General features: G+C 43.7%; 1 protein-coding gene across 1 annotated transcript in view; it reads right to left on the bottom strand.

Moving 5' to 3' along the window:
• Positions 1-13,186, bottom strand: part of LOC134612892 (interleukin-6 receptor subunit beta-like) — a 545,043-nt gene that overhangs the window by 171,248 nt on the left and 360,609 nt on the right. Inside the window, exon 7 of the mRNA XM_063457346.1 lies at positions 238-393. Within this exon, the coding sequence (XP_063313416.1) occupies positions 238-393 (156 nt within the window). The remainder of the gene's footprint in view (positions 1-237; positions 394-13,186) is intronic.

Here is a 13,186-nt window from a genome sequence, read left to right on the forward strand (position 1 = left end):
ATAGTGCCAGGAAAACTAGTATGTTTTCCTGGCACTATAGTGGTCCTTTAAGGATGGCAGGTGCTTTATGAAAGATTTTTAAAAGTTGTTAAATGTTTCAAAACACTTTATTACTTCAATAAAAATCATATATCTAAATACATTTATATGTACTGTACATACACACACTATCATTCTAAGTGTATTTTAATATTAATATACATATAAGATTTTATTTGGAATGACTTATGAACCTACCTTTTGAGATATTATTTCCATGTTTTGTGGTGATTACAACCCAGGTCTTTAGAAGTCCTTGACACTGACAAAGGTTAAAGCCTTCCCATTTTAACAAAACAGAGTCAGCTGTAAGCATGATAACTGTGAGGTTGCTTGGTCCTTTATTCATCGAAGCTGAAAAATATGTTTGAGAGTATCAATTAGTATATTTTGGTACCAAAGCAGATACTAAAAAATTACTCTAGTGAAATGAATTCTAACCAATAAATAGGGTAATAAAATATATGACAAATGCTCCCCTAGAGTCTAAACATAAACCCCTAATAGATCCCAAAGGAGCACACCCAATGCAACAATCTAATACATTTTGTTACATGTATTCAGAACATTCTCATTAGAAATGAAACAAATCAGAAAAAAATATTTCTAGACAATATCCAATTTCACTTACCAGACATTAGGTGGTAAGTCGATTGACAAAGTAGTACATAACAAACCACAAAATAGTCAGTACAACTCAAAATAAATGCAAAATAAACCAAATACACAACGAAGAAAACAAAAATGTACATTCTAAAACCAACAAATTAGTTAAATGATACATACCAAACACCTGAATCAATGCACAAAAGTATTGAAATATATGTCCCTCCAGTCGGATGGGTCCTTGGGAGATCCTATGTCTCTCTCCCATGCTGCGGTGTAGGAGAAGGCCTCGGGAGGGGGGGGAGGGGGGGAGTTGTGGTGTAGGATGCCGTAGATGATGGATATTTGTCCCCTTTGTATTGGGGTGTGCATGCACATCCTTTCAAAAGTCGTGGGTGAGGTGGTGGCTGCTTTATGGTTGGTTGGGTGGGACAGAAAACTTCCAATTTGTATGAAGTAAAAATGGTCGAACGTGGTAAGTGGAGTGGTGTTCGGAAGGTTCGGAAAGGGGATGAGGTGTTGCCCCCCGAAGAAGTGACAGAATCTGGCCAGGTCGTTGTCTTCAAACCTTGCAAAGTGTTTGGGAGTCATGCCTGGTTCAAATTGAGTGTTTCACAGTATTGGTGTTAGTGGGGAGGGGGAGTTGATAATGTCGTGTTTGCGGGTGATCCGGTCCCATAGTTGAATAGAGTGCATCCGTGCTGGGGTCATGGGTGGGGTGTGTGGTCTGTCGTGCTTGGGTAGCCATAGGAGTAGGGAAGGGAAGTCTTGGCCGAGTAGCTCATGTTCTAGATCTACCCATAATGCCTGGGCTGGGCCATGTAGGTTTTGAATTTGGGCTAGCTGGGCCGCCTGGTGGTAGTCCCAGAGGTTGGCGAGGCCCAACCCCCCATCTTGTGTGGTATATATAAGATATATGAATTTGTCGATTCGAGTCTGTAGTGACTTGAAGTCCGTCTTAGATATAGGTATGTGTAAGGCCTGGAAGAGGTAGAGAAAGCGCAGGAGCAAGTTCATCTTTATCGATGCCAGACAACAAAGCCATGAGATGGATAGGTGTTGCAAGGTTTCCAGGTCTTGAGTTGCTTTGAGTAGAAGTGGGAGATAGTTGAGTTGGTATGTTGTTTGCAAATCTACCGGTAAATGTGTGCCTAGGTAGTGTATGCTCTGCAGTTCGTAAAGGAATGGGTAGTCTAATTTAAGTGCCTACAGCGTGTCGACGGGGGTGTGGATTGAGAGGGCTTCTGTTTGGCTGAGGTTCAGTTTGTAGCCCGACACTTTACAGACCACTAGGACAAATAGAAGAGTTAGATAATCGACTAGCTGAGGAAAAAGCTAAAATGACAATGAAGGGGGAAGTTATCATCATGGGTGACTTTAATCTTCCTGATGTTAACTGGAAATCCAAAATAGCTGCTTGTGCCAGGAGCACACATATTCTAAACTCCATACTGGAATTGTCTCTAAAACAACTCATTGAGGAACCAACTGTAACGGAGCTCCCCGTACTCCGACCGAGTACCCTCCGTTGATGGACGCTTCCTAGATTGTGCCGAGGACCATGAGCATCACACAGGACACCACAACCACTGCAGACTCCGCAACCGCCGTAGCTTGGCTGGAATCTCGCCGTCTTCCTTCCCCCCTGGATCAGCTCCTGTCCTCCAGGACCGCGTGAGAAAGACCTCTTCCTTCCACCCTGTATGAACCTCCAGCAGACTGTGTGGGGAAGACCACTCCTCCAAGGAGAGCCTAACAGAAACAGAGGTGATTAAAGCTCAAGGGAGTATGCAGAGCATAGCAATCCCCAGTGTGAGTATACTTGTCCCCTCCAATCACGTGACAAGACTACGTGTTGAGGGTCAAGAAGAACTGTCTAAAACTTTATTTTACTTGGGACTAGCCCATATGGTCATTACATTAACATTGCTGTGAAAACTCAATAAAATTACAAATAGTCACATCATAGCAGGCAACATACAGTGACTTATTATAACACAATGGCATATTTTTAAAAAGGTGGGGGAGACAATAATTAACAGAAAATATCTCACGTGCCTGCAGAATTAGCAATATGCAAATCTACCTGAATATGCAAATGAACCAGTCTTGCTATTCAGGTAGTGCATATTGCTGTTGCTACCAGCAGAGGGCACTAGACAAGCTCCATAGCCAAATCCACCTAGTTGGTAGCAAACCTCAGCAGTACAGGAGAGCAGGCAATACATCCTAGGGGCCATAGTCACATGTCAGGAGGCTGGCAATCAGTCTTCTCCAACTCCCAGTGGCGAGGCTGGTTCCGCCACACCAAGGTCTTGATGGTAAGGTATGTCTTTTTGCTGACGATACTAAAATTTGCAACAGGGTTGATGTTCCAGGAGGGATAAGCCAAATGGCAAATGATTTAGAAAAATTAGAAAAATGGTCAGAGCTGTGGCAACTGACATTTAATGTGGATAAGTGCAAGATAATGCACCTTGGATGTAAAAACGCAAGGGCAGAGTATAGGATATTTGATACCCTACTAACCTCAACATCTGAGGAAAGGGATTTAGGAGTAATTATTTCAGATGACTTAAAGGTAGGAAGACAATGTAATAGAGCAGCTGGAAATGCTAGCAGAATGCTTGGTGGTATAGGGAGAGGTATTAGCAGTAGAAAGAGGGAAGTGCTCATGCCATTGTACAGAACACTGGTGAGACCTCACTTGGAGTATTGTACGGTACTGGAGACTGTATCTTCAGAAGGATATTGATACTTTAGAGAGAGTTCAAAGAAGGGCTACTAAACTGGTTCATAGCTTGCAGGATAAAACTTACAAGGAAAGGTTAAAGGATCTTAACATGCATAGCTTGGAGGAAAGACAAGACAGGGGGGATATGATAGAAAGATTTAAATACATAAAGGGAATCAACAGAGTAAAAGAGGAGACTATATTTAAAAGAAGGAGAACTACCACAACAAGAGGACATAGTCTTAAATTAGAGGGGCAAAGGTTTAAAAATAATTTCAGGAAACATTACTTTACTGAGAGGGTAGTGGATGCATGGAATAGCCTTCCAGCTGAAGTGGTAGAGGTTAACACACTGAGGGAGTTTAAGCATGCGTGGGATAGGCATAAGGCTATCCTAGACTTAAGATAAGGCCAGGGACTTATTAAAAGTATTTTGAACTATTGGGCAAACTAGATGGGCCGAATGGTTCTTATCCGCCGTCACATTCTATGTTTCTATGTCATAAACCATAAACACATAGATAAAGTGCGAGATCTCAAATTATTAAACTATTTATCAAGTCTTGATATAATAGTTTTTATATAATTTTTGAATTCTTGTCTACCTTCTGTAACATATTCATCCTCACCTTGTGCCGCTCAGCAGCTATGCGTCAGTATACCTGACTCCTGCAACATGTTGGTGGATGTCGGCCGCTGTGGATCCACTCCATTTTATAGACCCACGTACGCCCACGGCAACGATGATGTCAACGTGCGTGTGACTTCACGCAAAGGACGCCCACGCACGTTCTGGGGTCAAAGGCCAGTTACGGCCAATTAAGAGGCTTATTTAAGCATATTTTTACTTCTTCCCAATGCCCTGTCCTGGTATCCCTTAGTAGGTTATTTGAGAGTGTGTTCCTGAGCATTTATTTCTGGTTACTGACTTTGGCTTCGTTTTGACTTCCCTTATTCTGGTCTAAATGTGCAGAAAACTTCCGCACCTAAGAACCGTATGGGGACAGGTCTTAGGTGTGATGGATACTTCCTCTGGTAATAACCAAAAATAGATTTCTCCTTGATATTATGGCCCTTTGCAACAAGAAAAACGTTTCATGCAAAACCCTGATGGACTCAGGTGCGGTAAGAAACTTCATTGACATACATTTTGTTACCAAACATTTAATACCTATCAAGGAGAGATTATCACCTCTAGCCATTGAGGCTATTGATGGGAGACCTCTCTCTCAACCCTTGATTACCCACAAAACCTTGCCTATTAACATTTCCTTAAGAGCTTTACACAAGGAAAACATAACATTCCAGATAATTGCTTCTCCTTCTTGTCCCATCATATTAGGATTCCTTGGCTCATTAATCACAATCCTCATATTGACTGGGCAAAGAGAAAAAAACTGGAGTGGGGTAAAGACTGTATAGAGAGATGTGTGTTACCCATTAACAAAAGAGTGGGCATTGTTACTTTGCCCACTACTATGCCTCAGGCCTCCAAAGTTCCCATACAATACTAGAAGGTTAAGGAGGTATTCAGTAAGAGTCAGACTGATATTCTACCTCCTCACAGATCATATCATTGCTCCATAAATCTGCTACCTGGCGCTATGCCCCCAAAGGGGGCAGTGTATGCCTCATCTCTACAGGAGAGTAGAATCATGGATGAGTACATCAAATATTCCCTAAGTAAGGGCCACATACGTAAATCATCCTTGCCTGCTGGTGTAGGGTTCTTTTTTGTATCTAAAAATGATGGAGAATTACGCCCATGCATTGATTACAGGGCATTAAACAAGATCACCATAAAAAAATGCCTCTCATTCCCCTCATCTCCGAATTGTTTGACAGACTCCAGGGTGCTAAAGTATTTACTAAACTTGACCTCAGGAGTGTGTACAATTTGTTAAGAATTAAGGAAGATCATGAGTGGAAAACGGCATTTAACACTAGAAGTGGGCACTATGTGTACCTTGTCATGCCCTTTGGGTTATGCAATGCTCCAGTCATATTTCAGGACTTAATGATGTGCTCAGAGACTATATTTATTAATTTGTTATAGTATACCTGATATCCTTATTTATTCCCCTGACTTTCAGACTCACCACAAACATGTCAAACAAGTGCTGCAAACCTTGCTTAAGAATAGACTTTATTGCAAACTTGAAAAATGCATCTTTGACCAAACTGGGGTACAGTTTTTGGGGGTATAATATTTCTGCCTCTGGTTTTCAAATGGATCCTCATAAACTTGAGGCAGTTCTACATTGGCCATTGCCTAATGGACTAAAAGCCATTCAAATGTTAATTGGTTTTGCTAATTACTACAGCAGCTTTATCAAAGGATTCCCTTCTGTGATAGCCCCCATCACCAATATGACACAGAAGGGAGCTAGTTGTACGATATGGGCTATGGAAGCTAGAGAAGCTTTTGAACTTCAGCTGACATTTTGGTACATCCTGACACTAGCAAAACTTTCATACTGGATGTTGATGCCTCCAAAAACAGGGTATGGGCTGTTCTTTCTCAGAGGGAAAGTCAGGATACCCCTTTGCATCCCTGTGCGTACTTCTCTAGAAAGTTGTCTCCAGCAGAGCATGATTATGATATTGGTAACAGATAATTGTTGGCCATTATACGTGCACTTAAAGAATGGTGACATCTTTTAGAGGGTTCCAAGGACCCCCTTTTGATCATAACTGACCACAAAAATTCGGCATATATCGGTGATGCTAAAGGACTGTCTCCTAGAAAGGCCTTTGTTCTTATCTCGCTTTAACTTTCTTTTTACATACACACTTTGTCCCAAAAACGTTAAAGCTGACGCCTTATCTAGACAGTTTGACATTGAATCAGAACAAGAACAAGAGACATCTCCTATTGTTCCACCTGAGTGTATCATTGCTTCCACTGTTCTTTCCTTATCATCACCTCTGCTTGGTGCTATCATAGAGGTTCAATCTGTCACGGTAATATACCCCAACACGCAAGAATAGTCCAGATAGTCTAGAGGCAAGAAAACAAGATACGTCTTACCGGACCTTAGAATGGCCGGACTTAGACGAGTACAAGAAAAGACAGAGTCCAGAACAAGCTGAGGTCAAACGAACAGAGAGACAGCGTAAAGTAGAACAAGCCAAGGACTGGTACACAGGAGAGCAAACCGGCGGACTAGACAAGTAAGGATAAAGAGAAAGCGGAGTCAGGAACAAAGCCAAGGTTAAGCACCAAAAAACCAACTGAACGATACAAGCACTAAAGGGAACTGAACAGAAACCACGATAGGGCAAGGTACTAAGGAACAGGTGAGTATAAATACCCTAGAGTTCACTTTGATTGGCCCCTGTCATATCCACGCCCCGAAAACGCGAGTGTATGTTGGAATGTGGCATGACAGGGGCCAATGGGAGACCGTTTTAAATTTCGGCTCCCACTGTCCCTTTAAGAGCGCGCCCGAGACACGCGGCACACTCTTAGAGTCAGGCTTCTCGCGGTCACTGCCCGCCTTCCTGATTTCGCCATCGGATGAGCCGCGCGCGGCTCGTGCAGAAGCAGGACCGCGCGCGGCGAGAACAGAGGACCCTGGCCAGCCCTTGGAGAGGGTAAGTACCGCTGCAGTACCCCCCCCCTGAAGACACGCCCACCGGGCAGGGAGGACCAGGCCTGGCAGGAAAACGAGAATTGAAAGAACGCACAAGGCGAGGAGCGTGAACAGCGTCAGCGGAAATCCAACTGCGTTCCTCAGGCCCATAGCCCTTCCAATGTACCAGATATTGGAGGCGACCCCGAAGAAAACGAGAGTCAAGTACAGCAGTCACTTCAAATTCCTCATGATCCTCCACAGAAACTGGAGGGGGAGGAGGAACATGCCGGGTATAACGGTTGCACAGGAGGGGTTTTAACAAGGAGGAGTGAAAGACGTTAGGAATACGTAGATTCCTAGGAAGATCCAAGGCATACGAAACAGGATTAACCACATGTAAGATAAGAAAAGGACCAATAAAACGAGGAGCCAACTTCAAAGAAGGCACACGAAGGCGAATATTGCGAGTGGAAAGCCAAACCCGGTCCCCCACGGCATAGGATGGAGCCGCCCTGCGATGCTTGTCTGCCTGAACCTTCTGGCGAGCAGCGGAATCCACCAAAGAACACTGAACCTGCTCCCAAGTAGTACGTAAACCAGCCAAATGTTCATCCAGAACTGGCATGCCCTGTAAGGAGAATGCAGCCGGAAGAACAACGGGATGCCGGCCATAAATAACGTAAAAAGGGCTCCTACCGGAGGATTCATGAGCAGCGTTATTACGAGCAAACTCAGCCCAAGGAAGAAGGGCAGCCCAATTGTTCTGATGGTGGGATACAAAACAACGAAGATACTGCTCTAGAGATTGGTTGGCACGTTCAGCAGCTCCATTAGACTCGGGGTGGTAAGAGGAAGAAAACGAGAGAGAAATACCCATCTCTGAACAAAAGGCTTTCCAGAATCTGGAAATAAACTGGCTACCCCTATCGGACACGATCAAAGTGGGAATACCATGCAACCGAAACACCTCCCTGGCGAAGAAAGAGGCAAGTTCCTTAGATGAATGCAACTTGACAAGAGACACAAAATGAGCCATCTCAGAAAAACGATCCACTATCATCAGGATGACAGTTTTACCATTTGAAGGGGGCAATTCAACAATAAAATCCATGGATAGATTGGACCAAGGCCTCTTGGGTATGGGCAACGGATGCAACAACCCACAAGGAACTCTGTGGGAGGACTTCATACTGGCACAAGTAGTACAAGCATGTACGTAATCGGTGATGTCCTTGCGTAAGGAAGCCCACCAGAAATATCTAGAAACTGCTGATAATGTTTTAGAAATACCAGGGTGTCCAGCAGTTTTTGTGTCATGATACAATGACATAATGTCCCGTCTCTCGGGAACATCAATGAACAGTTTATCAGCAGGTCTCTCTCCAGGTGCCATGTTTTGTTTAGCCTGTATAGCTTGTAAGAGGAAAGAAGAAATAGATAGAACAGTAGTAGCTATTTTTCTGTCAAAGGGGGAATGACATGGGTAACATCAATTTCTAGTTTGTCAGCAGTTTCGAATTGTCTGGACAGAGCGTCTGCTTTAGTGTTAAGATCACCTGGTCTGTATGTGATTATGTAATTGAAACAAGATAAAAACAGTGACCACTTGGCCTGCCTAGAAGACAATCTTTTTGCTTCACTAAGGTAGGAAAGGTTTTTGTGATCTGTAAAAATGAGGATGGGATCCTTAGTACCTTCTAGTAGATGTCTCCATTCCTTGAGTGCTAAAATGATAGCAAGGAGTTCGTGATTGCCTACATCATAATTATTTTCTGCTTTGGACATCTGTCTGGAAAAGAAGCCACAAGGATGCAATGGCTTTTCAGGTGAATCTCTTTGAGACAAGACAGCACCTACCCCTATATCAGAAGCATCAACTTCAAGAATAAAGGGTAAAGAAGGGACAGGATGCTGTAAAATAGGGGCAGAAGCGAATGAAGCTTTCAGGAATTTAAAGGCCTCAAGCGCTTCCGGTTTCCAGACATGAGTATTACCATCCTTTTTGGTCATTCTGGTTATAGGTGCTACAATGGCAGAAAACCCTTTAATAAAACGCCTATAATAATTTGAAAAACCCAGAAAACGCTGAATGGCTTTCAAACCCTGAGGTAGAGGCCATTCCATGATAGCAGAAAGTTTCTTGGGATCCATACGAAAACTCTTTGCAGAGATGATATAACCCAAGAATTGGACTTCTGATTGATCAAATTAACATTTTTCGAGTTTACTATATAGACCGTTAACAAGAAGAGTCCTCAAAACTAATTTAACATGCATGTGATGAGTATGTAAATCAGGTGAATATATTAATATGTCGTCCAAGTACACTATTACGAATGTGTGTATGTACTCACGTAGGACATCATTAATACATTCTTGAAAAACTGCTGGAGCGTTACAAAGACCAAAGGGCATCACAGTATATTCGTAATGGCCAATCCTGGTATTGAATGCCATTCCATTCATGATCCTTTTTGATATGTATGAGATTGTAAGCACCCCTAAGGTCCAATTTAGTAAACACCGTGGCATTTTTAAGCCTATCAAATAGTTCCGTGATCAAAGGCATGGGGTACGCATTTTTTACGGTGATTTTATTAAGGCCCCTATAGTCGATACAAGGTCTTAAATCCCCATCTTTCTTGGATACTAAGAAGAAACCAGCCCCTGCCGGAGAAGAGGATCTTCTTATAAATCCCTTTTGTAATGATTCTTTAATATATTCCTCCATAACAAGATTCTCTTGAGGAGGTATAGCACCAGGTAGTAGATTAATAGCACAGTCGTAAGGTCTGTGAGGTGGCAACTTTTCAGCCTCCCTTTTTATCAAAAACAGATTTAAGAGACAAGTACTGAGGGGGTATAACAGTAGACACAGGAGGAATATTAGTAGAATTCAAAGGGGTGATTTTAACAATACAAGACTCTTGGCAAGCATCACTCCAAGATACTATTTGTCCTGACTCCCAGTCAATAGTGGGATTATGAGTATGCAACCAAGGATACCCTAACACGAGGTGAGAGGAAGGAGAAGTAGACATATGCAATGGTACAGTTTTATGTGTGATAACTGGAGAGCATTGGTCTACCATCTATGGTCTACCATCTATGGCCTCAACGGCCAAGGGTGTCTTCTTCTCTCTAGTGGGGATATTATTTTCCTTAACAAAACCGGAATCTATAAAGTTTTCGGCCGCACCGGAATCAACCAGCGCTAGTATATTCCCTGCTATGCAGTTTCTTCCAAGGTGCAGGGAAACAGGGAGAAGCAATTTATTAAGAGGCAAATGTGAGGACTCTGATGTCACACCCAAGGCCTGTCCCCTATACGGTCTTAGGTGCGATAGTTTTCCGGACGCACGGGACATTCTTGTCTCATATGGCCCCTCCTACCACAATAAAGGCAAAGTCCCTCTTTTCTCCTTTAACGTTTTTCGGCGTCAGTAAGGTTCGCAACCCCTAACTGCATGGGTTCCTCCTCTGACCCTGTAGATCCCTCAGGAGTTTCAGCTCTAGGTGAATTAAAGGAAACAAAGCATCTATTTCTAGACTTGGTATATAGCCTGTCACGAATCCTGATATCTATATCGATGAGATAGTCGATAAGGTCCTCTAAGGGTACAGGAAGATCCTTAGCTGCTACCTCATCCAACATAGTTTCAGATAGGCCTTCCATGAACGCAGTAGTAAGCCCATTGTTAGTCCAATCTACCTGTGAAGCAAGGGTACGGAACTGAATAGCATAATCGGCTACAGACTTAGATCCTTGCTTAATTCTCATTTACGCCCTGGCGGCATTCTTTGACCTTTTAGTCGTGTCAAATGTTCTACGAAAAGCCGTGAGGAAGCTATTGAAATCATGTACCATAGGTCCATTAGCCTCCCAAATAGGATTTGCCCACTCAAGTGCTTTATCAGTAAGCTGGTGCATAAGAAAACCCACCTTAGATCTATCAGTGGGAAATGAACGTGGATACATTTCAAAGTGGAATTCCACTTGATTAAGGCATCCCCTGCATGTCTTAGCATCCCCTCCATACCTAGGTGGAGGGGTTAGATGTGCTGAAGCATTAGGCATATTAGCTGTGTCTGGTACAGGGGTTGTTCTGGATAAAAGTGTCTAGATGGCTTGAGCCATCTGATCCATACGGTGATCCTGTTCTGCAAATCTAGCCTCATGAGTGGCCATCTGTTGTCCTAAACCTGCGGGGTCCATGGCCCTATCGTAATGTCACGGTAATATACCCCAACACGCAAGAATAGTCCAGATAGTCTAAAGGCAAGAAAACAAGATACGTCTTACCGGACCTTAGAATGGCCGGACTTAGACGAGTACAAGAAAAGACAGAGTCCAGAACAAGCTGAGGTCAAACGAACAGAGAGACAGCGTAAAGTAGAACAAGTCAAGGACTGGTACACAGGAGAGCAAACCGGCGGACTAGACAAGCAAGGATAAAGAGAAAGCGGAGTCAGGAACAAAGCCAAGGTCAAGCACCAAAAAACCAACTGAACGATACAAGCACTAAAGGGAACTGAACAGAAACCACGATAGGGCAAGGTACTAAGGAACAGGTGAGTATAAATACCCTAGAGTTCACTTTGATTGGTCCCTGTCATATCCACGCCCCCAAAACGTGAGTGTATGGGGAATGTGGCATGACAGGGGCCAATGGGAGACCGTTTCAAATTTCGGCTCCCACTGTCCCTTTAAGAGTGCGCCCGAGACACGCGGCGCGCTCTTAGAGTCAGGCGGGACACGTGACCGCTCTTGCGGTCACTGCCCGCCTTCCTGATTTCGCCGTCGGATGAGCCGCGCGTGGCTCGTGCAGTAGCAGGACCGTGCGCGGTGAGAACAGAGGACCCTGGCCGGCCCCTGGAGAGGGTAAGTACCGCTACACAATCCCAGGCACCTTGCAATAAACCTCCAGATTAATTGTTTGTTCCGTTGATTGAAAGAGAGAAGGTAATGAGGGTATTCCACAACAATGTGACTGCTGGGCATCCAGGCATTAATAAGTCCACATCCACTATCCTGAGATAATTTTGGTGGGATTCACTCAGGAAAGATGTCAAGAAATATGTGCAGGCCTGTTCAGTATGTGTAGTTTCCTCATAAACGTCCTTGTGGATTATTACATCCGCTTCCTGTACCTAGTGTTCCATGGTCTCATTTATCCATGAATTTCATCATGAATAGTTACATAGTTACATAGCTGAAAAGAGACTTGCGTCCATCAAGTTCAGCCACCCTCACATTTGTTTTTTGTTGTCCAAAAGAAGGCAAAAAAAAACAAACAGTTTGCCAGGAACAAGGTTACCCATGACTCTTCCGGACATAGTCCATTCTTTGTCAATAACGGTCGTCATCCTACTGTCCTACCAGCTGTTTTTTCTGACACAGCTATCCCTGCTCTGGATGATCACCTCGCTTCTATTTGTGAGACTCGGACCAAAGTTCACTCTGCTCTCGAGACTGCGGCTGCTCGTTTTAAGTTTCATGCTGCTAAACAGCGGGTTGCCAACCCTGGATCAGAGGGTGTGGTTATCATTGTGCAACATCAAACTAAAAGTTCCTAGCATGAAATTTGCCCCCAGATTCCTCAGTCCATTTTGTATCATTTGGAGAACTAACCCTGTTTCATATTCTGTGGTACTTCCTGCCTCCTTACGTATTCCTAATCAGGGCCGAATTAAGAGCCCAGTGGGCCTGGTGCTGATAATTATGATGGGCCTAATTACAAAATCTTATTGACCAAAAACACTAAAACAGTCCTACCTCCTAAGCGTCATGTATCTGATGGAGATGATGCTGTAGGGAAACTCATAGGATGCATCTATGAGAAAACACATACCCTTTGCTAATCTCATGCTTTCATCTTTCAAGTAAACCCATACCCCCTAACAGCAGTGTCCAGTAAAGCAGGAAGTCTATGGATGTGGTAAAAGGGTGGGCTACTGACACAAATCACATAACCAGAAGGGCCGAAAGGGCGAACATACACAAAAAGGGGGAATGTCTGTGTCCCTATGTCTCCCAGTCCCTTAGTGTATGAGTCCTCATGTCTCCCAGTGTCCCCATGTCACTAAGGGACATTGAGAGACATTGGGACACTGGGAGACATGGGGACACAAATACTAGGGAACACTGGGAGACCTGGAAAATCTAAGACTCTTGGGGACACTGGGTGACAGACACGAGGGGACACGTGGAGACATGGGGCACTGAGAC

The sequence above is a fragment of the Pelobates fuscus genome, chromosome 5 (genome assembly GCF_036172605.1).
Source record: "Pelobates fuscus isolate aPelFus1 chromosome 5, aPelFus1.pri, whole genome shotgun sequence".
NCBI lineage: Eukaryota > Metazoa > Chordata > Amphibia > Anura > Pelobatidae > Pelobates > Pelobates fuscus.